Source organism: Nanorana parkeri, unplaced genomic scaffold, assembly GCF_000935625.1.
Source record: "Nanorana parkeri isolate BGI_ZX_2015 unplaced genomic scaffold, ASM93562v1 scaffold647, whole genome shotgun sequence".
NCBI lineage: Eukaryota > Metazoa > Chordata > Amphibia > Anura > Dicroglossidae > Nanorana > Nanorana parkeri.
In genome coordinates this window covers 476756-501925 of record NW_017306915.1, presented here as the reverse complement: position 1 = coordinate 501925, position 25170 = coordinate 476756, and the positions used below count along the sequence as shown (strand labels likewise).

At 43.2% G+C, this 25170-nt stretch overlaps 1 protein-coding gene across 1 annotated transcript in view; it reads right to left on the bottom strand.

The window, feature by feature from the left end:
• CFAP99 (cilia and flagella associated protein 99) overlaps positions 1–25170 on the bottom strand; it is a 69904-nt gene that overhangs the window by 14558 nt on the left and 30176 nt on the right. The window contains exons 8-14 of the mRNA XM_018563276.1: positions 24131–24199; positions 21080–21163; positions 18751–18839; positions 14895–15099; positions 12247–12388; positions 9794–9945; positions 7513–7718 (exon numbers count right to left, since the gene is read on the bottom strand). Of these exons, the coding sequence (XP_018418778.1) occupies positions 7513–7718; positions 9794–9945; positions 12247–12388; positions 14895–15099; positions 18751–18839; positions 21080–21163; positions 24131–24199 (947 nt within the window). The remainder of the gene's footprint in view (positions 1–7512; positions 7719–9793; positions 9946–12246; positions 12389–14894; positions 15100–18750; positions 18840–21079; positions 21164–24130; positions 24200–25170) is intronic.

The window sequence follows — 25170 nt, the reverse complement described above, 5'->3', positions numbered from 1 at the left end:
TTGGAAATGATTTACGCTTTGGCTTGCCCCTGCATGCGTTTAATCATTTATTCTAATTACAGAGACATCATTTATAATCTACAATTATTTTTTTTCCACTTTCTGGTTCTCTTGGACATTAGTGATGCAAAGTGCCCACGCATTGCTTCCTAGCAGTGGCGTAACAACCGGGGGGGCACTTGCCCCGGGCGCAGGACTGAGGGGGGGGCGCCGTCACGACCCCCGCTAAACGTGGGGGGTACAGTTCTAGTGGATGTTTATATAATATGGGGGGGGGGGCGAAAAAAAATGTTCTGCCCCGGGCGCCAATAAGTCTGGTTACGCCACTGCTTCCTAGGAAGGTTACATCATAGTGCATTGCTGGGAAATCTCATCTGTAATCTCACAAGATCTCAGGGAAAGGCATGGTCACATGTTCTAGTCACAGAGCCAGAGTTCCAGGAAATAAAGGAAGTTATACTGTATTAATCTGCCCTTAAACATGTAAACATGGCCACTGTGAGAAGAATGGGAAGGAAAAGTAAAATAAGGTATGCAAAGAATAAAAAGCTATGGGCAAAGTTCCTCTGTTTTATTTTACTTCTGTACTATGTCGTTCTTTAATACTCTGTTGTACATGCCTCACAGAATTAAAGAAGAACTATGAGGTGAGTGCTTTTCACTCAACCGCATAGTTGGAGCCGACGCCTGGCAATGAAACTGTCACATGTCGGCTCAGTAGATCGGGAAGTGTGCGAACACATACTCTCGAAAATCTCCATGCAGAGAGCCGTGACTGTCAGTCACGGCTCCCTGCAGGGATTCCCCCCACCATCCGCTCTCCGATCATCCAGCGCTGACAGGTGGAACAGACGGGTACAGCTGGCTTTGCCTCTAGATAAGCAGAGCCAGCTGTCACTCACACAGCTGGGTGGATCTCGATCCGTTCCAGCTGCGGCGGTCTCAGTATATAGTGAGCTGTAGCTCGCGATATACTGAGCTTTGGGTCACGGGATGACGCTAGTTTGTGTCCTCCCGTGACCCTTAAGGGAACTACGGGGGAGAAACACTTACCTCATAGTTCTCCTTTAAATAAAGAATTTAAAAAAAGATGAACTGCCATGATGCTTTTTGTCAACCTTTCATTGTTTCTTTTATAAAAACGTTTACCGGTAATAACAAATGAGTCCAATTAGTTCTCAGCTACAGTTATGGAAGATGATAGTGAACACTATGGAGATGCTCTTGTGACTGGTAAGATTAGGACAATGAACAGCATGATGATGGGTTACATGCTCTGCTGATGTTGCTGCAGACTGTGAATACGCAATGGCAAATATCTAAAGATTTGTACATTGGTGGGGCTCACATGTATTTCATTACCTGGCATTAGCTGCTGTAGGTGGCCAAATACAGCACATTATTTCAAGCCAAACAACAGACTGCTTGTAATAATCAAAATGTTTACAATTTGCAGTCAAAACCCTCCACTATCTTTGTTATGAGTTCCCATTAACACAGCGTATTGAAAAATGATTTTAGTAAATATTTCCTACCTTTCTAGCTGTATGTTTGGAGCAGGATTATACATAGGGCACTACAGTGTGTAGCTAAGAGACAGACTGAGGGACAGTTTCTCAAAATTACATTAATATACAATACCCAAGATCTTTAATTCCGTTAGGACAGACAATCCTGCTCACCTAGTTTACAAATGATAATGAAATATGCCTGCATAGTACAGACAGGGTTAATTATTTGAAACAAAATTCCCTAAACACCCTCTAGACCAGTGGTTCTCAACCTGTGTAACCTCAGGACCCACATTTCTCCTTGGTCATTAAGTCGTGACCCAAGTCGCACTGCAATGGAACAAACGGCATTGCGGTGCCACGTGTTCTGGTGTGGATGACTGAACTGTGGGGGAGAGGTGCGTTCGGGGTGCCATTCAAATGAATGGCAACGCACCTGCGCCAGAACGTGTAGTAGGTGCGTTTGTGTTGTACGGTGCATTAATGACACAGGACTGTTCGATTAACGCACTGTACTAGTGTGAATGGGCCCTCAAACACACTGACAGACATAATCTCACACATATACTGTATGCTGTGCTGTGATGGAGCTCCATCCATGCGTGCATTGCTTGTACAGCTCCCTTGCGCACCCTGTAGAGGTGACGGGAGCCAGAATGTGACCTCACTCTTGTCCAGACACCTCTATATGATGGCATGCACGTATGGATGGAGCTCCCTAGTGGCCACAGCTCCAGCCTACCTCACCTCAAGCTAACACTCGGCGCTTGGGCAGCATATTTCAAATGGTGAGAACTGACAGTGCTGCGTTAGGTGGAGGCTAAAAGCCTCTAACCTAAAGAAGTGGAAGGCTTGCAGCGACCCACTGAACACGAGGTCGCGACCCACTTTTGGGTCACGACCCACCAGTTGATAACCAAGGCTCTAGACCAGTGCTTCTTAAAGTGTGGGTCGCGACCCCATATGGGTTCCCGCAAGTGGACAGGGGGGTCCCGACCCGAGTACCCGGCCAGGACCACCATCAGGGGGAATGGCCGGTACTTGTGTGAGGGGCCCAGGCGACCAAGGAGGTCTGGGCAGCATGCTAGATTGTTTTATTTCAATTTAATGTAAAATTTGCAGTGTAGTGTTAAGGTCGCGGCCCCCCCTGAGCACGTGTGCGCAGGAAGGTTTTTTTTTTTTTTACATTGACTTTCCGACTGACGCTGGGGGGAGGGGGAGAGACACCAACCGACGTTGGGGTCCCTTAAAAATTTCCTCGGCCAAAAAGGGGTCACGAGTGGAGAAAGTTTAAGAAGGCCTGCTCTAGACAATGAGAACTAAACAGGATTTTTCAGTCCTGGAGCTTGCAGAAAGAGCATCTTAAAAAGGTAAGCTGCAATTTGTTTTAAAATTTAAGTCATTTAAGGTCAGATTCTACCGATCCATCCCAAAATGTCTCTTACTCCTTCTCTCCCTGCATTGCTGCACTTCGCTGGCCATCCATACACATGCTTCCCTCCTCTCCTTCCTGCATCTCGCTGGCCATTTGTACACATCCTCTTCTCCTCTCCTTCCTGTACCTCGCTGTACGCCCATCCCCCATCTCCTCTCCTTCCTGCACCTCACTGACCATCCATACACATCTGGCTCTCCTATCTTTCCTGCATCTCACTGGCCATCCATACAGATCCTTCTCTTCTTTCCTTCCTGCCTCTTGCTGGCCATCCATACACATCCCCCTCTCCTTCCTGTACCTCGCTGGCCACCCATACACATCTCCCACTCCTCTCCTTCCTTTACCTCGGTGGCCATCCATACATATCATTCTCATCTCTCCTTTCTGCACCTCACTATGTCGTCCATACACATCATTCTCTTCTTACCTTCCTGAACCTCACTAGGTTGTCCATACACATCTCCCTCTCCTCTCTGCACCTCACAAGCCATCCATACATGTCTCCCTCTACTCTCCTTCCTGCACCTCGCTGGCCATTCATACTTATCCTCTTCTCATTCCTGCACCTCACTGGCCCTCCATACACATCCTCCTCTCCTTGCTGCAGTGCTGGTGATTGGCGCTGTTGTCCCTCCTCAGTACAGTATTTACACCACTGTGGTAATGGTGTATAATGTTAGAACTGTTTTTAAGTTATAAAATGGGTGCCAGTGCCTCATTATTTTGTTGCACGCAATCAGACATTTATAGAAACTGTCATATAGAACTTTTAACATGATTTGGCACGATTGGTACAACTCTACATAGAGCTTGTCTTATAACATTGTTAATTTGGCACATGTAAAATGCACCTATATTTACACCATAAAAGTGACAAATTTCCAATTCCCCCAATGTAACTGGTATGGAGCTAATGTCCTATCTGACTCTCAGGCCTCTTCTGCAGGTGTCTCTCTAGAATACATTGGTGAGATCATTTCTTGTCAACTTCTAATTTACACTTTTCATTTCTGCTCACATATTCTGCCAGTTACACTGCTATGCGTGCCCAAAGGAGTTTAGCAGGATATATTTTCTAAGACTGTATTTCCATGACTATACATTTAGAATTGTATTTATTTATAGATTGAAGTGTTGTTTTAACACTTTTACAAATTGGCCCTGATTCCTAAAGTTGCAGTAGCACCTAAAGCTGGGAAACAAAAACCTCCCCTTGCAGTAGGACTACCCCCGCACTGCAAGGGTTAACTGCTCATTTATAGGACATAACTGGTGTAGAGCAGTTTTACTTACTTGACTACTGCCCAGCACCCGGCTTTCTCCCCTCCGTGGAGGTAGGGGGAAAATATGCAGGTGCCCGTCGTGAAGCAAGCGGGAGTGCCGACCAGGTACATAAAAGAGCTTCACATCGCTCCCGGTGGAGGTAGCCCAACTGCAAGGTTTTCCTGGGAATAGGCTTTAAAGTGCAGACTATTAGCTTGAACCAATTTATGTATTCCTAACATGTAGTTAAAGAGCTTTTAAAAAGAGTTCTTATTAAAAAAAGGCTTATCTATCTGCTTTTAATGTGACATTATTAATTCTCAAAGATCCTCAAATATCATAATAAAGACTCTAAAGTTGGGTTTCATTTGGTCTCTAACAGCTGAGAACCCTGGTGTTTAACCTGTAGCCCAGGGGCCACATACAGCCCATTGATACCTATAGTAAAGCCTTGGGGCCCCTGCATACAGAAGCCTTTCTCTTCCTTACCTAGGTTCATGCCAGTAAAGGAAATATATTTTTAAAACGGGTTCTATTAGTTATTTTTTTCTGCAATGTCCATCCCTTACAGGAGAATTATGGGGAGAGTGAAGTACACTTAGAGCCGACATGGGACGCTGCAGCTGTCACACGTCGGCTCTATTGATTCATAACTAAGCGATTACAAACCGCTCATTGCTCAGTTCCCGATCATCTCCCTGCAGAGAGTGGTGATTGTCAGTCACAGCTCCCCATAGGGATTCCCAGCTCCCCTCTCCGATCCTCCAGCGCTGACTGGAGGAGCGCACAGGGGAGGGGTGGGCACAGCTCTAGAGATGGCAGATCCAACTGTCAGTCAGGTAGCAGAGTAGTTCCCAACAATATTGTTGAGATGTATCCTGGCTGTCCTGGCAATAGCCCTTTATATGCTGAGTTTTGGGTCACAAAAGTATATGTCCTCCTATTACCCTAAAGAAAACTATGGCAAAAAAAAGGTTGGGCCATAGTTCTCTTTTAATGTTTTGTTTTTCTGTTTTTTGTTTTTAATAGATCTTTCTGCGAGACATAAATAATAATATGACATAAAAAATATGTAAGGGGACTGTATGGAGCACAAATGTGGAATCTTAGCTATGTAAAAGCGAACTCTAGCAGTCTTATCTGTAAAAATTAAGTCAAGGCAACTGGACTTGCTGTATTTTTCTTGAAGACGTTTCACTGGTTATGCAACCAGCTTTCTCAATTCAGAATGAGTTGTACACAAATTCTCTGGGGATAAATATTGTGAATGTTGCTCCAATCAGCATAATCTGTTAGTCACAACAAGGTGTTGATTGCATTTGTCTAATTGGAGCTAGAAGGTGTTATTAACCAGTTGACATCCGCGGTGTTAAACCCCCTTCCCATCCAGGCCATTTTTCAGTATTTAGCATTGAGGTACTTTGACTGACATTTATTCCGTCATGCAGCGCTGTACTGAAATGAATTTTATACCCTTTTTTGGGGACACATAGAGCTTTATTTTGGTGGTATTTATTCACCTATACACATCACTTCTGCATTCACACTACAGAGGGAGAACAGCAAGGAACTGATCTCCCTCCCTCCTTCTCCTGACGCCCTCCCGAGCCGGTCCCTGGCCGCAGATGGGCTAGCGGATCCCGGGATTAAAGGTGAGGGGTCAGGAGGGGGAGATGGCGGCACTCGCGATGGGGGGGGGGCTCCGAAATTCACGCCATACAACGGCTGAAATAACAAGCGGTGCGCGCGAGCAGGAAAAAAATGCCGTCTGGAGATGCGAGTCTGCCGTCCGTCCGTTTTTTCTTAACGGGTGGACGGCAAGAGGTTAACTTGCCCAGAGAGAGGTGTTAAAACAGCATTGTATGTGGAAGACAATAGATGTCTCACCCACCACCACCTCTATTCAAGCTTGGCTTCTCCATTTTTGCATAAATGGCCTCTTTCACACCTCTTTTAAACCAGTCCTCCTCCCTGTCCAAGATGCGTACTTGACTGTCTTCAAAGGAGTGACCTTTTTCCTTTAGATGTAGGTGTACTGCTGAATCCTCTTCTATGCTGTGCCATAGAGCAGTCTAGCAGTCTTATAAGGGTGTCTTCTGTCTATGTCTCCTGAAGCAAATCCCCAGTCTCCAACAACTTCTATAGCATGTTTGCAGTCTCCTTTGGTATGTCTTTTGTCCCTGACGGCTTTATGTTGCATTACATTCCCTGAATATTCATGTGATGTCAGAGGAACCTATATTAAGAAAGTTGACCACCGTCCACCACTGACTTAAAAACCTGTTTACATCAGGGGGCTGGCAGACTGTCAAAATCTGTTCTTGTATATAAAAAAAACTAAGATGTAATTGCCAGAAAATGTATTTCTCTACAACGCCTGTAGATCCAGAGATACTGCTTGCTCAGAATATGTAAATACTTTAGTGTGCATAATCTGACCAAAGGTTCACTTTAAAGGGTCCTAAATGGTTATTAATGGAGGGCAAAGCAACAGGTTTTCTTTAATCCCCCCTTCCCGGGCAACAAATAACCACCATTCCTTCATTTGACCGCCTTTGCATTCTGAGCCTAGAGAGACAGAAAATAGCCAGTTCTCCTGTGCATGGAGAAGCATAGGACTTACTCCACTTGACCGCACCAAGCACTATCACATATGTCAGCTACTACTTGAGTGGCTTGTATACAGAATGACTTCTCCTGTTTCCAGCAGAGAGAAGGTGAGTATATCCAGCTGGGGTGGAAGAATTCCTTTAAGGCTGCAGATTAATGAATGAAGACTACTGTAATTATAGCAGTTTTTGGCCTGTTGTGGTGTTCATATGAAGGCAAGCTTGTTTATTCTTTAGGTACACAAGGCCACCTTCTTCCAACACAGGAATCTTCAATGACAAAAGAAAGGGCTTCTTCTACTGAATCCTCATATTTGTGTTGCTTGTTTTTCTGGTACAGAATTGAGAACAGAAGGGGAATTTCAATTTACAATGGACTTGGCTCTTATGCACATATCTCATAAGAAGTCTAACCTATTAACCAGTATTTTCTATACCTAAATTATAATACAAAAACAGTGTGGAGTAAAGGCATAAACCTCTTCCTGAATTTGAGAATAACTGCCGAGCTTGGCACGGCTCAGGAAAGATTGCACTATGTTGTGAACACTGACTTATTTTGACCCTAGAGGGTTGATATTACAAGGCCTGGTGCCTGATATGTTCAAACCCCCAGTTATATGAGAATCAGTCATATTTTGTACACCCACTTTTATATCGCTTTCAAGAAAGCTCAGTGTATTGTACTAACTTGAGAAGAGCCGCTTTCCCCTGAGCTGCCCTGTGCAGTGAGATCTGCTCCAAGGTGTCCAGAAGGAGCTGCTGTTTGCTCTGCTTCTCCTCCAGGATCTGATCCCTCTTCTCCTCCTCTGCTTTCCTCTCAGCCTCCTTCAGCAGGAACAGCCGCTCATGGAGCTCTGCAATGGACATCTCACAGTTCAGCCCATGTCCTGCAGTCTAAAAGGAATGGAAGATCGGTAGCATGAGTTCTTCAGCAACACAGTAGATTGTACCTAAATATACACAAGATGCTACAGGAAATAGGTTAAAAGAGAACTTTACGGCCATAGCTGTGCTCCTACTGAAAATGTTCGATTCCTGGCTGGCATGCCGATGGTCTGACTTCACCTGCTGTATATTTATTGTAGTTGCAGGAGTCAGAGAGTTCTGAATCCAGAGGCAGCCAGATAACTAGCAGGAGGTCAGGAATGGCAGGTCAAGTATTTCCATTTCTTTAACACCCTTTTTAACAGCTCATTATATTCATATATATATTCCCTGGGATTAAATACAATTTAGGGGTAGATGGCAGTTTTGAGAGACCACTAATGCTCAGGAAATTACACATCTCTGTGCCAGATGTGGTTTCTAGTTCCCCGACCACTGTGATTAGCTTATTTTGCATCATGTGACTTATCCTATAACTGATTTGGCTACAGTAGGCATTCAACAACGTTGCTGACTGTTTTGTCTGCCATGCAGATTGTTTATAGAAAGAGGTTCTATAAATCTTTTTGTATAAAATGCCATCATGAAGTAAATGAAATAATTACAAGCCAGAAAGCAAAGTTGCAGTAAACAGGAAAGGACCGGAAGCGATGGGAAATCTCTCCAATGGGATCAGAGGCGAAAACACACTTTTAGTACAGTAAGGAAGCGTTAGAGGTTCTAACTATGTTTTTATTGCTGTCTGTGCCTTTCTGTCCCAGGGCTGGAGTGGGGCTTTAAAGGAGAACTATGGGGTCAGTGTTTTTCCCCATAGTTCTCCTTGGGGTAACGGGAGGACACAAACTAGCGTCCTCCCGTTACCCTAAGCTTAGTATACCGTGAGCTACAGCTCGCGGTATACTGAGACGCCGCACCTGGAGCGGATCCCGACTTAGATGACGGGATCCGCCCAGCTGCGTGAGTGACAGCTGGCTCTGCCTATCTAGAGCCAGAGCCAGCTGTACCCGCCCCCTCCCCCGTCCGTTCCGCCAGTCAGCGCTGGCAGATCGGAGCGGGGAGAGGGGAATCCAGCCCCTCCCCCTGTCACGGCAGAGAGCTGTGACAGGATCAAGAGGTGAGGGAACCCGGTATGTGTTCGCTCACCTCCCGATCTACTGAGCCGACCTCTGACAGTCTCATTGTCACAGGTCGGCTAGAACTTTGAGGTGAGTGGAAATCACTCATGTCATAGTTCTCCTTTAAGGGAGTTGGGGGAATGGTTCTTGTTGACATTGTATTGTTGTTATACTTTATTTATAAAGGACTAATATACACATATTAACTAATAAAAAGTCTGAATTACAAACTTCCAGACAAAGTGCAAAATATGACACATGGAAAAAAAAAAAAGTTGTTTCCAAAATGAAAAAGCTGGCCATACACGGAACAAAATTTGAGAGGTAGGCGGCCCTGTCTCTGTTTGACAAAAGTCAATTTTTTTAGTTGACTGTTGCCAAAAGAATCAGTCTGAAAATTCTTGGCCAAACAGCCTCTTTATCCAATCAGATGCAGGCCCTGGGAATTCAGCACCCGCAGGCTGAAAGAAAGGAGTCTATTCAGATATGGCCAGCTTACGAGGTAGAGGGCACTAAATACAATAAATGAGACAGATGACAGTGGCTGGAGATGTTGGGAAGGTGGTCATTCAGAGTTGAATGGTTGAAGTAAAAAGAAGGGTCGGTAGGTATTCTTCAACAAGTGGCATTTGAAGATCTGTATACATGTTTGATCTGGGCAAGTCTGATGGATTAGGAAAGAGAGATCCAAAGGTTGGGGGCAGCTCTAGGAAAGTGTTGGAGTTGTAGAATATAACAAATTATATTAAGTTGTCAGTTTACAAGTCTGATGTATTAGGAAAGAGAGATCCAAAGGTCGGGGTCAGCTGTAGGAAAGTGTTGGAGTTGTAGAATATAACAAATTATATTAAGTTGTCAGTTTACAAAGTTGACCATCACAGTACATGAGGTCACAGAGCAGTTCATTTGACGCCTGCATGTTGGTAATATTTAATCATTTTGACATGACATATAGTGAAATTCACTCACCTCTGTTAAATCCACAAACTTGTGTCTGATGATCGGCACTGACTCCATGGCTCGAATCTCACGGATCAACTCAAATTTTTTCTTCAATTCCTCTTCAGCCTCCTCCAGAGCTTGTCGTAACAGTTCCCGGCTCTCCTCTGTCACCTCTTGCACTGGAAATAAGATATGAATGATTTGTAACAAAAGCCTCAGAAATGGCTGAGTAAACCTATCTTTCTTCTACAAGCCTTACAATAGCAAAGACATGTCATCCTTATCTTGCACTGATGGAAGCTAAAAGGAAGGATTTGTATGGCTGCACCCACTGTGAATGTATATTTCTCTAGTCCTATTGTCCCTGGGGACTCAGTGTGCTTTATCAGCTGTAGGAGCAGGTGGTGAGGGAACCATCTTGGGCATGTTCAGTAGAATATCATATTAGGGCCAATTTAAACAGCAGCCAATTGACCTATCAGCATGTCTTTGAGTCCAGTTCCAGAGTGCTGGAAAAAAATCGGAATACCTGGAAGAAACTCACGCAAAAGCAGTACATGCAAACTCCAGGCAGATAGTGACCTTACTGGTACTCAGAAAGAGGACCCCAATGCTGGCAGGCATAAGTGCTAACCACTAAGCCACTGTGGTGCACTCATAAGGAATAAATAAGGAAGCTTTTGTGAAGAAGTGGCAGAGTTTGGAAAAGTTGAATGTATTTCTTCTCTTGTCATTCCCAAGTTAAGGCCAGTGCGTCATGCATATTGATGGCTGTGCATGTTAGTATTGTTATGGTTAAAATAAGCTGTTGATTAGTGTTCAGATTTTGCCTTGCCATCCTACACCCATTAAACAAGAGTCACATTGGCTTGTGTATCTTAAAGAGATAATCCCGTGAGGCTATTGCAGGCATGTCTAACTTGGAGAGGGTCCAGAGTCAGACACAAAAACATCAATCTGCAGCTGACCTGAGAATGCCTTATAAACCTCTTGTATTCAAGACATGGCTGGGTGAATGTCCTTACTGGACAGCTCAGACATCTGATCTCAAGGCCTTTCCTAGCTTAGCCATTTGAAAATGATAATGATCTACATCAAGCTGGTGGGAAACTGCAGGTAAGCAAAAAAAGAGGTATTCCATTATACCAGACTAACCTAGAAGTTACTCAAATGAATGCTAACTCAAAACTAGTTTTTCTAAATGAGTCCCACTGTGGTGAAGATTACTGGTTTCTAAAGGTTATCTGTGTACTTATACACTTTTCTGGCTTTCTGGAACTTGGGTGCTTGAATTTTCTCATTATTGCACAGAGATCAGAGGAGGACAGTTTGGAGGTCAAAGATTCCAGGGTCAAACTAAAGAGAGTTGAACTATGAGGGAGGTCAAACCCAGATTTGTAGTCCAAGCAGGGGACAAGAGCAGCAATTGTTGATCCTTAACAAGCCAGCAATGGGATCAGTCCAAAAGGGAAAAACTGAACTGCCTCCATGAGCTAGTAGATGCTACAGCATGCAAAAAGGGTGTAGACAGTTGTAGGGTTGTTGACCCTCATGGTATCAAGCAAAATGTAAGCAGTGGGAAACAACTGACACTTCTAAAAGCCTGTACAGATCAGCCTTATATCATAAGCCAAGAACAAAATATATTGCAGGTTACCGGTCCTGAGATGTTGCGGCTTCTCTTGTTCCCTTTTTTTCCAGGTGTTTTTTTTCTTTATTTTTTACCTGGTGATTCTGATAATAACACACTTCCTGTCCTAGGTTGAGAACACTCTCTTACAATACTGGGGGGAATTTCTCAAAACTGGAGCAGTTGCCCTTGGCAACCAATCAGCGTCTCTCTTCAGTTTGTTCAGTTAAGATTTGAAAATGAAAGAGAGAAGCTGATTGGTTGCCGTGCTCCGTTTTTTGTCTGCTCCAGTTTTGATAAATTCCTCCCACTGTATCTGTGGATGAGCAGCACTACAATTGTTTGAGATTACTGTTCAGCGCTTAGGATGTTACAAGCACACTGCATCCTCACAGGCTTTTTGTACTCACAGAAAATGTAGTTAGCCTTAAAAAAGAGAGCTAATGCAGCCAACCAAATCTAAGGACTAGTAAGCTGCAGCATATTCATTTTTGTTGTTTAAATATAAAACAAATTAGATAATGAATACTATATTAAATAACTAATTTCTGTTTTCAATATTAAATTAGTCACAAAGGTGGAGTTGTATTTAAAATTTTGGGTGAATGTTGACAGGTTAAAACACCAATCAGTTTACATCTATTCAGGATTCCAGAGGCAAAGTCTCTTCCTGCAGCGTACTACAGCCATTATAATATTCAGCCTGATTATAAAGGAGGAATACACAGAGGTATAAAGGGTGTATATGCCACAATAGGTTACCATCCTCCAGCACTGACACTCCAAGTTTGTAAGGACTTGACCTTTAACCGCTAATGTTTAATGGGCAGCATTACTTTATATATCATACCTATTCTTTGCTTGTACTTCTGGAGTTTCAGGCGTGCTTGTTTGGTATTCTTGCGCCCCTCGGACACTAATTCTACCAGGTCCCTCATCTCCCTCTCTTCTTGTAGTCGTTTGTCCGCATACTGGCGCATCAGCTTCTGTACCTATACAACAGACATGAGTAGAAGACAATGAACAGTCCTGCCATAAATAACTGTGCCAGCTATCTGTAGAAGGCACCTTCATGTACACTGAGCAAAAAAAATTAAACTGGACTGGTGGTGAATCTTTTCTGAGAGCCATTTCTACATTAGGTACAGCCATTACTTCATGAACCTACATAGGCAGAACAGAACAAGAGATGTAATAATGGCCATTTACAATGTTATTTCAGTATTACTCCTTACAGTATCTGTAAATTGGAATGCTACTTTTGGAATGGTTAGCTGGTACTCAAATATATATTGGTAATTAAAAAAAAAAAAAAACAGTTTAATAAAAGATCAGTATAAGTATAGTCTATGTCTAAAGTGAACCTGTGGCCAGAGGAAAATATAAGGTTGTAATAAATAGGTACAAGGTTCCAGCTTGTATAGCTTCCTTCATTCCTGGTTCCTCACCTAATTGTTTCTAGGGTTTCAGACACAAGGGTTTGGTTTACAACATATATTCTGGATCAGACCATGTAGCTTCATATTCTCCCTTACTCAAATAAACCTCAGCAATCCCCATCCAAAGCGCCACTAAACTGACTCATTAGGGAAATTCCCAAAAGATTGGTCGCTTTTAGTTTCACAACAGCCAGAATCACTATCACCAGATCTCATAGGATGTCTTCTATCCCATTTGATCTGCTCAAGGCCATGCTTTTCTGGACAATGATTAATGGAAAATTGTCTGCTATACTGAATGACAGAATGGAAGTCTTTAGTAGTGTCTGGGACCCCTGGATACAATATCTTTCTGGAGCTTAAAAACCAGTTCACACCACAAAGAGTGCGTTCCAGAGCGTTTGGCCTCAGGACCGCACTGAAACGCAACCCAGCCATCTCCCTGCGTTCAGGGACGGGAGGGGGTGTGGTGGTACATTGAAGTCAATGGCACGGCAGTCACGCCCCCCGCCCGCAGTGCGATCGGCCGCATCCGAACTTGATGAGTAAAGTAGTGTATACACGGATAGATTTTTGAACGAACGTTTGTACAAAAAATACCATCGGAACGTTCGATACTGACATCAGAAACTTGCCGATTTGTCGTTTGAAATTTTTGTTTAATTTCCGTTTTTATTCAACATTCTATTTTGGAATGAATGGGTTTTCCGAGCGAAAAAACACATTCACTGTTAGAACTTCGTTCGATAGAGAAGAATTTTCCAACATGCCCCTTTGAAAATGTTCGAGAACACTGTCGTTTTCGTTTGTCGATTGCACCATACTAATTGATAGATATTTGAACTAACGTTTCCGGAAACAACTTATTTTGTACGAAATTCTAACAGTGTATACCATACTTAAGTGGGTGACCCTGTGGAACGAAATCCCCCTTTTTTTTTCTTTCTTCTCCCATATCTCCTTTTTTTTCTTCCACCTTTCCCAGCATTCTACATTGAATGATCTGTCTTTGTGTTCTTCTAATATTCTACTTTCTTGTTCTACATGACTCAAGTGGCATATCATTTATCTGTGTTTCCTCCATGGATGGGCTAGGGCACCTTATATTTGAGGGACCTCTGCTTTAACCATGGAAAGGCACAGGTTAAGTTGTAATACTAGGTACATAGAAGAGCCATGCACTACCTATTTGTACAGGCTTTTATTGAAGTGTATAACCACTTTGTAAATGTCATATGCAAAGCCTTATCTGTTTCGTACATAAAAATGTAATACAAACTATTTAAACAGAAACAAGCCCCCATTCACCTCTGTGTGTTTACGCAGTTCTCCTGCCCTGCCAGACAGTGCTGTGCTATGTGGCAAATAATTCTCAGGACTGGATGGACAGAAATACACATCTTTTGGTAAGAAAGCTCATATATATGCATTTTATCTGTTTGCCTGAAGTTCAGCTCTAAACCTTTAAAATACAAATCTATGTATTCAATTCTGCTACCTACTGTATGTAAAGCTTTCTTTAAAAAAAAGAAACGCAGAATGTCTAAGAAAAAAAATTCTGTTTCTATTAAGGGGGAGGTGGCTAAAAACAAGCCACCAATGGCATTTCCTGTATTTATACCCTCACAAGTTGCCTTTAAGAGGTTTATTCCATATGATATCTGAGTGAGTTATCAGCGGAGATGTTACTGTATATCAACTCTGACATTCCAACATCGTGTTCTGTGTTTTACTATTGCTTTAATACTCGAATGAATTGAAAAACGGCAAATGAGATCTGTTAATGTAGTTTATGATCGCAGCGAGACTATTATTTGTGATTATTTATTATTTTCACAGATGGGATGAGGCTGTTTGTCTTAAGAACTAGAATGGGATTTGTAAGGAATAATGCCACACATACAGAATACAGATAATTGAATCCTGTCTACCTTAAAGCTATACAACCGTTCTGATTAATTGTATGACTTTGCAGCGGTGCCACGTTGCTTTACATCATGCTGTAATTCACAAGCACGGAGGTGGTGCTTTCGCAAATCTGCCTAATTCAGCACCTCACCTCCTCTTTCTTCATCTCAGCTTTCTTCTTATTTTCCTGGATGAGGTTCTGCCGGGCCAGAACAGCTTCCTCTCGGCTCAGTTTCCCTTCCAGCCGTCGGCATTCAATCTCAGCCAGCTGATGCTCCAGGTCCTTCTCCCGCATTTGCCGCTGCCATTCCAGAAACTCGCTGGGGTCCCGGGCCCCATCCACCAGCTTCTCAATCCTAGAAGGCAGATAACAGTTTAAACTTCAGGCAATATATATATTTTGTTAGTTTTGGATAGTGTGTAGATGAGTTAAAACATTTTTTAACAGGTAAGTGCACTTTAAAACAAACTGAGTTCCACTAACCCTTGCAGAGCAGGGGTAGCACCACTGCAAGGGTAAGTTTTTTGGTTTGACTGGAGTTCTTCTTTAAACTGTTTGCCTTAGCTTCTGTGTGTCAAAAACAAACATATTGGAATCAGTAAAAGGAAACAAGATGCAATAAGACCAATTTCTAATTTGGGTTAGCTGTGCTGTAATTCACCGTCAGTGTAATGAGAGGGGACGGGACAGATGCAAAGTGTTTTATGGTATACACTTTGTCTTTCCATTGACAGAGAAGGGAAATTAATTAGTAAAACCATTTTATATTCTGCTTTATTATTGGGCCAAAGTTCTCCTTGATTTACGGTGGCTATACAACAAATAAAGATATGAACATAAAAACAAGAATCACACACTGTAGACCCATCTTTATGTAGTCTTTGAACAAAACCTGCTTGAGTCTCAAAAGCTGCAGCAGATGATGTTCTAAAACTATAAAGTTCAATCCTGCAGAGAACATTGATTAACTCTCTGAGTGATAACATCAAAGCTCCAGCAATAAAGTTGTCTCTCTGCCTCCTGGCAGCTGTTCAAGTTCCCAGAATCAGATTAGATGCAAGGAAGGTTGGTGAGTGAATGGACCTGATCCATAAATTGCGTGTTTCACTCTACTCACTTACCAGCAGCATAAATACTTTCCCAGCTGGGAATGGGCTTTTTAACAACTTGAGTTCTGGACACCATTTTAAAAGAATGTACAACTGTCCTTGTTTGGCCCAGGTTTGTCTTAAAACAATGCCAAATATCAACAGCTGATGTGTGCCCTGGTGGTGTTTGGTGCTGCCAATGATAACTGGGATCCAATGCAAGCCCAGGAGCTAAAAAGATGATGAGTTGCCCAGAGGCGTGTGATCTTGCCACATTTCTTCAAACACTCATGCAATCACCCTACAATCCTCAAATCGTCAATTCACCACCATGGAGCTAAACACAGCAATCTTAAATTTAAAGCATCTAATGACTTGGGCTGGCCATACACAGGGCTGATCCACAGCAATCAGCTGACATATTTACACCAATCAGCTGCAGTCACTGTTAATGTATTCTGACAGCAAAGGGTACTGGTTGTCAGAATACAATAGAGCCTGGATGGATAATCCACAGGATTTTTGCAGTTCATCCCACAGCCCACAAACCAACAATGTATGGCCACCTTTAAGATGTCATCCAATATACAGCTATCCCTTTTGGCCTCTGCTGTGAAGATGACTGGAATGTTCTGATTGTTAGTGTTCCCCTCTGATAAGCCAGTTCCAGCCTACTGATCAAGGCTCCTTCACCCCTCTCCAATGACACTGGTAAAGGGGACTTTACAAGTTCATGAAGTCCTCTGCTGAGAGTTGGCCCTAAAGCTCGGTGTATACATTTTAGGTTTTTTGCTCATTGCCCTGTGGGGCTGAATGATAAAAAACATCCAGTTCCTCAATCCAAGCTCCAAAGCATGGACCGAGAAATTCCCAGATGGGCTCTTTTATTATGACAGTGGAGGATTTGCTACTGTCAGGATACCCAAGCAATGACTGCAGCTGATTGGCTGAGGTCAATGTTCCGCTGAGAATTTCCGGATCGGTTCCATCCCAAAAGTTGTTTGAAAAATCGACTTTTGTTGTACTGGTGCATCCAGATGGGGCCACACACTGCTTAAATTTTGAGCACTGTCATGCATGCACAGCAAATGCCCTCGCAACAGTATGGGCAGCTTAAAGCTGAACTCCGGCCTTCCATTAGTGTGGTACCAGTAGCCTACACCCCACTTCTTCTGTGGGCCTGAGTGTGACACCACTAACCTGCACCCCTTCTTCTGTGGTCCTGAGTATGACACCAGTTACCTGCACACCATTCTTTTGTAGACCTCAATTTGGTACCAGTAACCGGCACCCCCTTCTTCTGTGGACCGGAGTGTGGCACCAGTGACCTGCATCCCCTTCTTCTGTGGCCCTGAGTGTGGCACCAGTAACCTGCACCCCCTTCTGTGGGCAGGAATTGCAGGATGGGCACATTTCTCACAAATATTTAAAGTACACTGGGGCATTAGCTCAGCAAACATTTCCTGCTGGTCCTTGTAAGCTTTGATACTTCATCCTAATCCTGCTTATGACCCAGGCCTGTTTTGTGGATCCTGTTGTCCATCTGTCATTTGATTCAGAATGTACACAGCCTTCCCTAACTTCTACAAGACTCTGGTTGGCAGTTTCTTAAGGAACATGTCACACTAACATTCTGGTGTCCATCCGCCAGTGACAGGATAGCTAATAAACCACTTACCTTCTCCCATAGTGGTCCCTCTTGCTGGCCAAACCATTCCATCGCTGGTCCCTCACTAGTGGGTGAGGTTCTCAGGGTTTCAGCCAGTGTGGAAGTGACAACCATTATGGAAGGTGCTGGTTATATATCGGTGATTTTGCCACCAGTGAGGTGTCACCAGTCACAGAATCAACAGTTTGACGTGACCTTTACTTCTACACCTTGTTAGCTGCTCCTAGAGAGGAACACCAGACAGTTTGTGTTTGAAGTAACTATACAGCTCATTAACTTTTTTGTTCCATTCCTTTTAGATTTTCAATCCTTGATATCGGAATTGCTAAAATTAACCCAGACGGACTCCTCACTACAAGGTCATCATACCTTGAGTCATGTCTGCCCATAATTACAGGCTCTCTGTCTATTACGGATCAGTCACTGCTGGTGCTGCCATGTAGGTCACAGCAGAAAGCTCACGCTATACATGGCTGACATGGTAGCGGCAACCATCTCCTTTCTAAAGCAGATGCAATTTTAATCACCTTAAATATATGCCTTTGTCTGCACAAGGTGGTGCCAGATGCTGACACAAATCAAGTCAGACATATCTTCTGGCATTTTTCAGCTTGTAAAAAATTAATATGTAGAAAATGATGGGTTAGCAACTCGCTGATTAATTGCAAGTTCTGGTAGTCTTATGAAGATATAAAAGCAGATGAATACTTAGTTCTGTGTATAGCTCTATGTATTCCCAGACCGCTGAACACAGACCGGGGCTCACATTGTGTCAGTGGGCCACTATGTGCATCAAACAGTTTTACTACTAATTGTATTGTACAAATACTATAGAGGTATTTGTGACAGGTTCAATAAATAGATATACATATACCATTAAAGTATAACACACAGGCGGGCACTTGAGCTATTGTGGAACTACAAGTCCCATGAGGCACTGGAATACTCTAACAGCCACATGCGTGACTACCAGAGGCAGGAGCATGAAGAGAATTGTAGTTTCACCACAGTTGGAGTGCTGAGGTTGCCTACCCCGGATATAACACATCATGTGGCTGTCATTCTCACCCTTTATTTACAACTTGGTGAGTCGCTACATCAGAAAAAGAAGGAGCATATCAGCTGCCCTGACCACTTCCTGACAGTAGTCCTAAGACCCCTTTTACATGGGCCCGATCAGAAGCCCAATGTTAGTCTATGGGCAGCCGAATCTAGACAGACGTACCTATTTAGTCCCCATACCACGTACCTGCGTAGTTCTTTTTCTACCTGCCGCTGGTAGAGGGCGCCCTCTCGTAATATGGCTGTAGCATTCAGTTTTACTAGTACATTGTCCACCTGGGGATAGGAACAACCATGTTAGAGTACTGCTGGTTGAACCTAGACAAGAATGGCAATACTGTATAACGTTGATCACAATGGATATATGCAGAGTTAGTGAAAAGATGTTAAAGAAGCAGACATCCCGCCCGTTATTAAAGAAAGCTAATCTCTTTTCACCACTAGAGGACATGGTGTTGGTGCAGGGCATAATAGACCCGCCTTGAGGAAGCGTCACCACCCTGCACTCCCTGAGAACTCTGAGCATTATTGAGGACCACCCAGCCCAGAGAAGATGCAAAGGGGAGAGAATGCTGTGACTGGCCTGGAAAAGGTAAATGCTAAAAAAAGAGGATCAATTACTGCCTTGCGGGCCTTTGAGGGAAAAAGGGGGGGCGGGTAGAGCCTGGAGCTGGGCTTTTCAAAACTTACATTAATATCCCATTTTATTTGTGTATTTGTGTAATCCAGGATTTATTTTCTTTACACATCTAGATCATTTCCCTACTACGCTGTGAATCTCCTGGTATCATTTCAATGCTTTGCTGTTTAGCTCTATTCACAATATCCACACAGCTTAATAACTCAGTCTCTATAGGTTATAGGGCCCATACGGACTTAAAGTTAGAGATAGACAATAAAAAGTGAGGAGGCAAAGCAGGGAAGAAGCAATACAGTAAAAGTATAAAATTAAATGAAAAAAACCCCCAAATAGCTAAGAGATCACCAGACAAGAAGAGAGTTGTACAGAATGCTCAGCTAATGTATCAAATTAGTCTTATACCCTATAATTATATTAAGACAAGCTTTTGTCTTCTGCCACATCTGTCTCAATGGATAAGAACTATGCTAGAAGGATGGGGGGGGGGGGGCGCCAGACTCCCCATTGATATTATAGGAAAGAAGGGTGATGGCATAATCTGATTACAATGTATTCTATGAAAGTACATGGCATGTCTGGGCACTTACTTTAGGATCCTTACGTGACATGTGTCACGCTCCCTATATCTCCTTTTCTCTAAAGTATGGATGGGCAAACTCCAGCCCTCCAGCTGTGGTGAAACTACATATTCCAGTATGCACCTGCCTCTAGCAGTAATACCTGTGGCAGCCAGAGTCTTGCAATGCCTCATGGGATTTGTAGTTGCACCACAGCTGCAGGACTGAGGTTTACTCACCCCTGTTCTAAACGTTGGCAGACACTTCTATGATGGGCTGTTTTAACATAAAGCCCCACCCCTTACACTAAGCCCCACTCCTAGACTGCAGTATGTTGTTTCCAGCGCAGAAAGCTGAATCCCAACTATAAAACATCATTTGAAGTCTGGTGACAGGGTCTCTTTAAAATGCAAAGTTGTGACTCCAACTTTAGTGCCCCGACCACCCTGAGCCCGGAGCATCGTGACCACTCTGTGTCCACAGCATGCCAGCCACCCTGAGCATCCTGGCCACCCTGAGCCCGGAGCATCCTGGCCACCCTGAGCATCCTGGCCACCCTGAGCCCGGAGCATGCTGGCCACCCTGAGTCCGGAGCATCTCGGCCACCCTGAGCATCCTGGTCACCCTGGGCTCGGAGCATGCTGGCCACCCTGAGCCCAGAGTGCCTCAAACATCTGGGAGTTCTCCTGAATAGCAGGCAGATTCTTTGACTTTGATGATGGCAGTGCATATTGTGGTGTTTGGGACTCTTGGGAGGATGACAAGGCTCACAGGCACAGCATCCTACAGGACCCCATGGACAGGGGAACACTTAGTTAGGGTGTACACCCAAATACTCCACATTTCTTAATTTAAGGTGAAACTTTCTTGGCTGCTATGGGCAAAAACTCCAATCCTGAGTTCATTTTCTCCTCCAGTTTGAATGAATCAGCAAAATGGTTCCATTCTATGAACTACTATCAACTGAGACATGTTACTAGAGGGGTAAAGAGGCTGTTGGGTCCCATATGGGCTCTATAATTTCTGCTTTCCGGATCAAATTTAGCTTCTGTATCTGAGTTATTCTGCAAACTTTCTTAAATGCCTCATCAGAGCTTGTTCATTTAAATTTAGATCAAGATTTAATTAAATTAAACATAAATAATCTGTCTTTCTAGTATTGGTTTTGATACGAAGCATCACTAGATACTGGAATCAGACCACGGCATCGGCATCTGCAGTAAGGGAATGGTTCCTTCTTATTATTGCCCTGGCGGAAGTTTTCCTTTAGATTGGCTGACAAGGAAAAGATAGAATATTCATTAGTGATAAGCTCTTACCTTCTTTATCGACACTTGCTGAGCTTTCGGTTTATTAAAAGCCAGTTTATTATCTTCTTCTTTCATTATTTCTGACAAAACACGCTACAAAGAAAAAAAAAAAAGCAGGTGATTTACTAACCATATAATTTAAAGTAACAGCGATAGCATGGGATTGCAACTGAATGTCCTGTGCTCATGGACTGGCTCAGATATACACAAGGGGTGTATTCACAAACAGTTTGAAGAAAAATTACCATTCTTAGCATTTCCTTTACAAGTCAAAAGTAATACTAACGCAAATACTTATTTCCCATGTTCCTCAGTCATACTTTTTCTAATATTACATTCAAAAATTTACTAAGAACATACATTCATTGGCCACTCTATTAGGTACACCTGTTTAACTGCTTGTTAATGCAAATATCTTATCAGCCAATCACATGGCAGCAACAGAATGTGTTTAGACATGTAGACGTGGTCAAGACAATCTGCTGAAGTTCAAACCGAGCATCAGAATGGGGAAGAAAGGGGATTTAAGTGGCTTTGAGCATGGCATGGTTGTAGGTGCCAGAGGGGCTGGTCTGAATATTTCAGAAGCTGCTGATCTGGGATTTTCACACATAACCATCTTTAAAGTTTACAGAGAATGGTTCAGAAAAGAGAAAATATCCAGTGAGTGGCAGGTCTTTGGGTAAAAAAACTTGTTGATGTTAGAGAATGGCCAGACTGCTTCAAGCTGATAGAAAGGCAACAGTAACTCGAATAACCACTCGTTACAACTGAGGTCAGCAGAAGAACGTCTCTGGATGCACAACACATTGAACCTTGAAGCAGATGGGCTACAGCAGCAGAAGACCACACCGAGTGCCACTCCTGCCAGCTAAGAACCATTAACAGAGGCTACAATTCGCAAGGGCTCACCAAATTGGACAATAGAAGATTGGAAAACATTTTGACGTAGTTCCTGTGGGAAACATTACCTGCCTGTTATATTGAAGGAACTGCCTGCACAGATTATTTGAAAAAATGGCGTTACCGCCGCGGAATATTGATGTTTAACCATTAACAATACTGCAGAAGACAAAGGATGTGTTTCAAGAATGGAAAAGCTCTAAGAGTGAATTCATCAAAAAATATCGGAAAGACGTCACATGAAAAGAACCGTGAGTAAAAGTAATCGGTTCTGACCAATAGTGGTCTGCCATATATGCTCGCTAGACCAGATGATTGCAAATATATTCTGTTCAAAACTGCAAGGATTCTAAGATCCAGAAGATGTCTATATGATAGACCCTGGCTGAATGTTATTTCTATGCAGAAAGTAAACCTGTGAACAAATGTATCAACTTGTCTATGAGCTACATACTTTGATCTTTAAAGGAGAACTATGGGGTCAGGGCTTTTCCCCATAGTTCTCCTTAGGGTAACGGGAGGACACAAACTAGCGTCCTCCCATCACCCTAAGCTCAGTATACCGCGAGCTCCGAGGGGACAAAGATCAGTGCCCAGATTGGTGGCTAGAGGATAATCAGCACGTATTTCCTCAGTATTTCCTTACTTTTTATTGCTTATACTTCTGTATTTATATTTCCTTACTTTTTATTGCTTATACTTCTGTATTTATATTTCCTTACTTGTGTATAATTCAGTGCTCTGCTGTGTGCAAGCTCCTACTATCAGCCTCTCTGTCCTGTCATATAAATGAGAGTGTAAGAAACTTACCCCGGATCCGGGGCCACGCACGACGCTCCTTAAGCCGCGGCCAGACGAATCTTCGGCGTCCTACTGTTTGTGACAGTGAACGCTGAAGATTCACTCTCTGCATCTGCAGTCCGCACACGGGACCTCAGTCTTCTCCCAGACTTCCACCCCTTCCTAGCAACTGTAGTGGTTGTACTGGGGAACCAAATTACCATTGCTACGTGACCTGAACCGCAAGTACCTGGAGTGATAGCGGCACAGCTGTGCCTTCCAACTACCACCATCTGCGATACATCTCTGCTGAGACCTCCACAACCGCAAGTATCTGTGGCTGACTTCTATATTGCTGCTATATACGCGACAGGGTGTTGTCATTGTCTTACTGGAGGGACTATTGCTGTTTCCATTACTTCACTTGTGGTATCTTTTCCCACACCTCTGACATACCAGAACTGAACTTACTTACCTGTGAATTGCCAGATATTCCTGAGTTGTGTAGGGCATACTGTAGAAAGTAGGAAGTTGATTACTCCAATCATAGTGAGGTACCAGACTTACCATCCTGCCTTGCTGATCCTAAACTCACCCCTGGGGGCTCCTACTACAGTGGTGTCAGACGCTTCAAGGTGTCACAGTGATCCTGCATATCTCCATTGTTCCCCTACAGTTACATGATGTTACCGGTCTCATACACATCTCTAACTTGCTGAGAGAGTATGCAAGAGACCGCTTACTGACTAAACCGTTAAAGAAGTTGCTCCGCAGTTGTGATCCTAGGCGTGCGTTGCAGAGGTGTTACAGAGAGGCTGCTAAGTGAGCCTCAAACATAAAATAATTATAGAAGGGGAATACTACAGAGCATCATTTGAGTGACAGCTCTGAGGCTGCCTGGGGCTGCTGATGTTTCATCCACAATGGTGGTGGCCAGCAGCAGTCTCAGGCCTGGTAAATATTATAACATCATCCATAATTACAGGGAAATTAAATGCACAAAACAAGGTAATTTGACATACAGTTTATTCTTGTGTTAAGACTGGTGCTGATATTAGTAGTATGGAATGAAGATCTCTTCAAATGAGATGGCAGCACCCAGCCTGCTGGAAGGTCATAATTCATATTTGCACAGCTACTTCTACCAATCTCCATACAAAGAGACATTCTTCTTGTTCAAAGTTATGTACCATATTTGTAACTGCAAAGATTGTGTCCCTGGACTTTTATCTTTTGTCATTGCCTCCACTACAAACCATGACATGAAGAAGTTATTCAGTTTGAGTTTGTAGGAGCTAAATAATATATTACGGATGACTGGGTTATTACTAATAAATAAAGCAGCGTTTCCACATTCCCATGTACAGCTTGACTCACCTTGGTTTTCTCTGACTTCTCTGCATTAGCACACTTGAACTGTGCCACGTTAGCTTCTATCAGGAGCTCCTGAAATACACAGAAGAGTAAATACATTGTGCAAAATCTCACTTGCAATTTAAAATGTGAACCATCCCCCTCCCTTTTAAATTGTAAGCCCTCAGGGGCAGGGCCCTCCTTACCACCTTGTCTTGAATTGTATTGTGATTGTAATGTCTTCCTTACATTGTAAAGCGCTGCGCAAACTGTTGGCGCTATATAAATACTATGTAATAATAATAATAATTTGAAAAGTCTGGCACACAGTCATTTATGCAGCAGTGAATCTGACATTCGCCAAACATTCACAGCAGGTAAATCTTCCTGGTGCATGTTTTTAAATGACAGTGCTTGTTTTCCAATAGTCTCATTGTACTGTATATGTATAGTCCAAACTTTTTTTTCAGTTAAAGGGGTTCTAAACCCTCCCGTTTTTTTGCCTATATCTACTGCTATCAAGCAGTAGATATAGGCAAATAGTTTAAAAAAAAAAAAAACCCGCTAAAACATCGGTTTAAACGTATTTTTTTTCTTTGCGCGCTCCTGCGCAGAGAATCAGGGACTGCTCGTACGGATCTTGGGGAGGGTGCATGCGCAGTTCCGATTCTCGGCCGGGAGATGAGCAGAGACGCAAGGTAAGTCTATGGACGCGCGCACCCGCCTGCAGACACTGCTGGATCGGAAGGGCCTGCAAGCAGAGAGGTGTCAGCGCTGGATCGGAGAGCCACCGCACCGCTGGAGGGACAGATGAAAACATGGGGAAAGAAGAAGAAGATCGGAATAAAATACATAATTTAAGGTAAGTGCTGACATTAACATAGGGGGGAGGGAAATTTTTTTTGACTTTAATGTCACTTTAAGTAGTATTGGGAAAATACTGCATTATGGCCACTAGATGGAGATCAAGAGCGTAGAAAAGGAGTATTTTTTTTCTGTGCTCCTCAGCTCTATCTAGTTTCCATAATGTAGTATTTTTCATGGTATTACATTAAACTTGAATA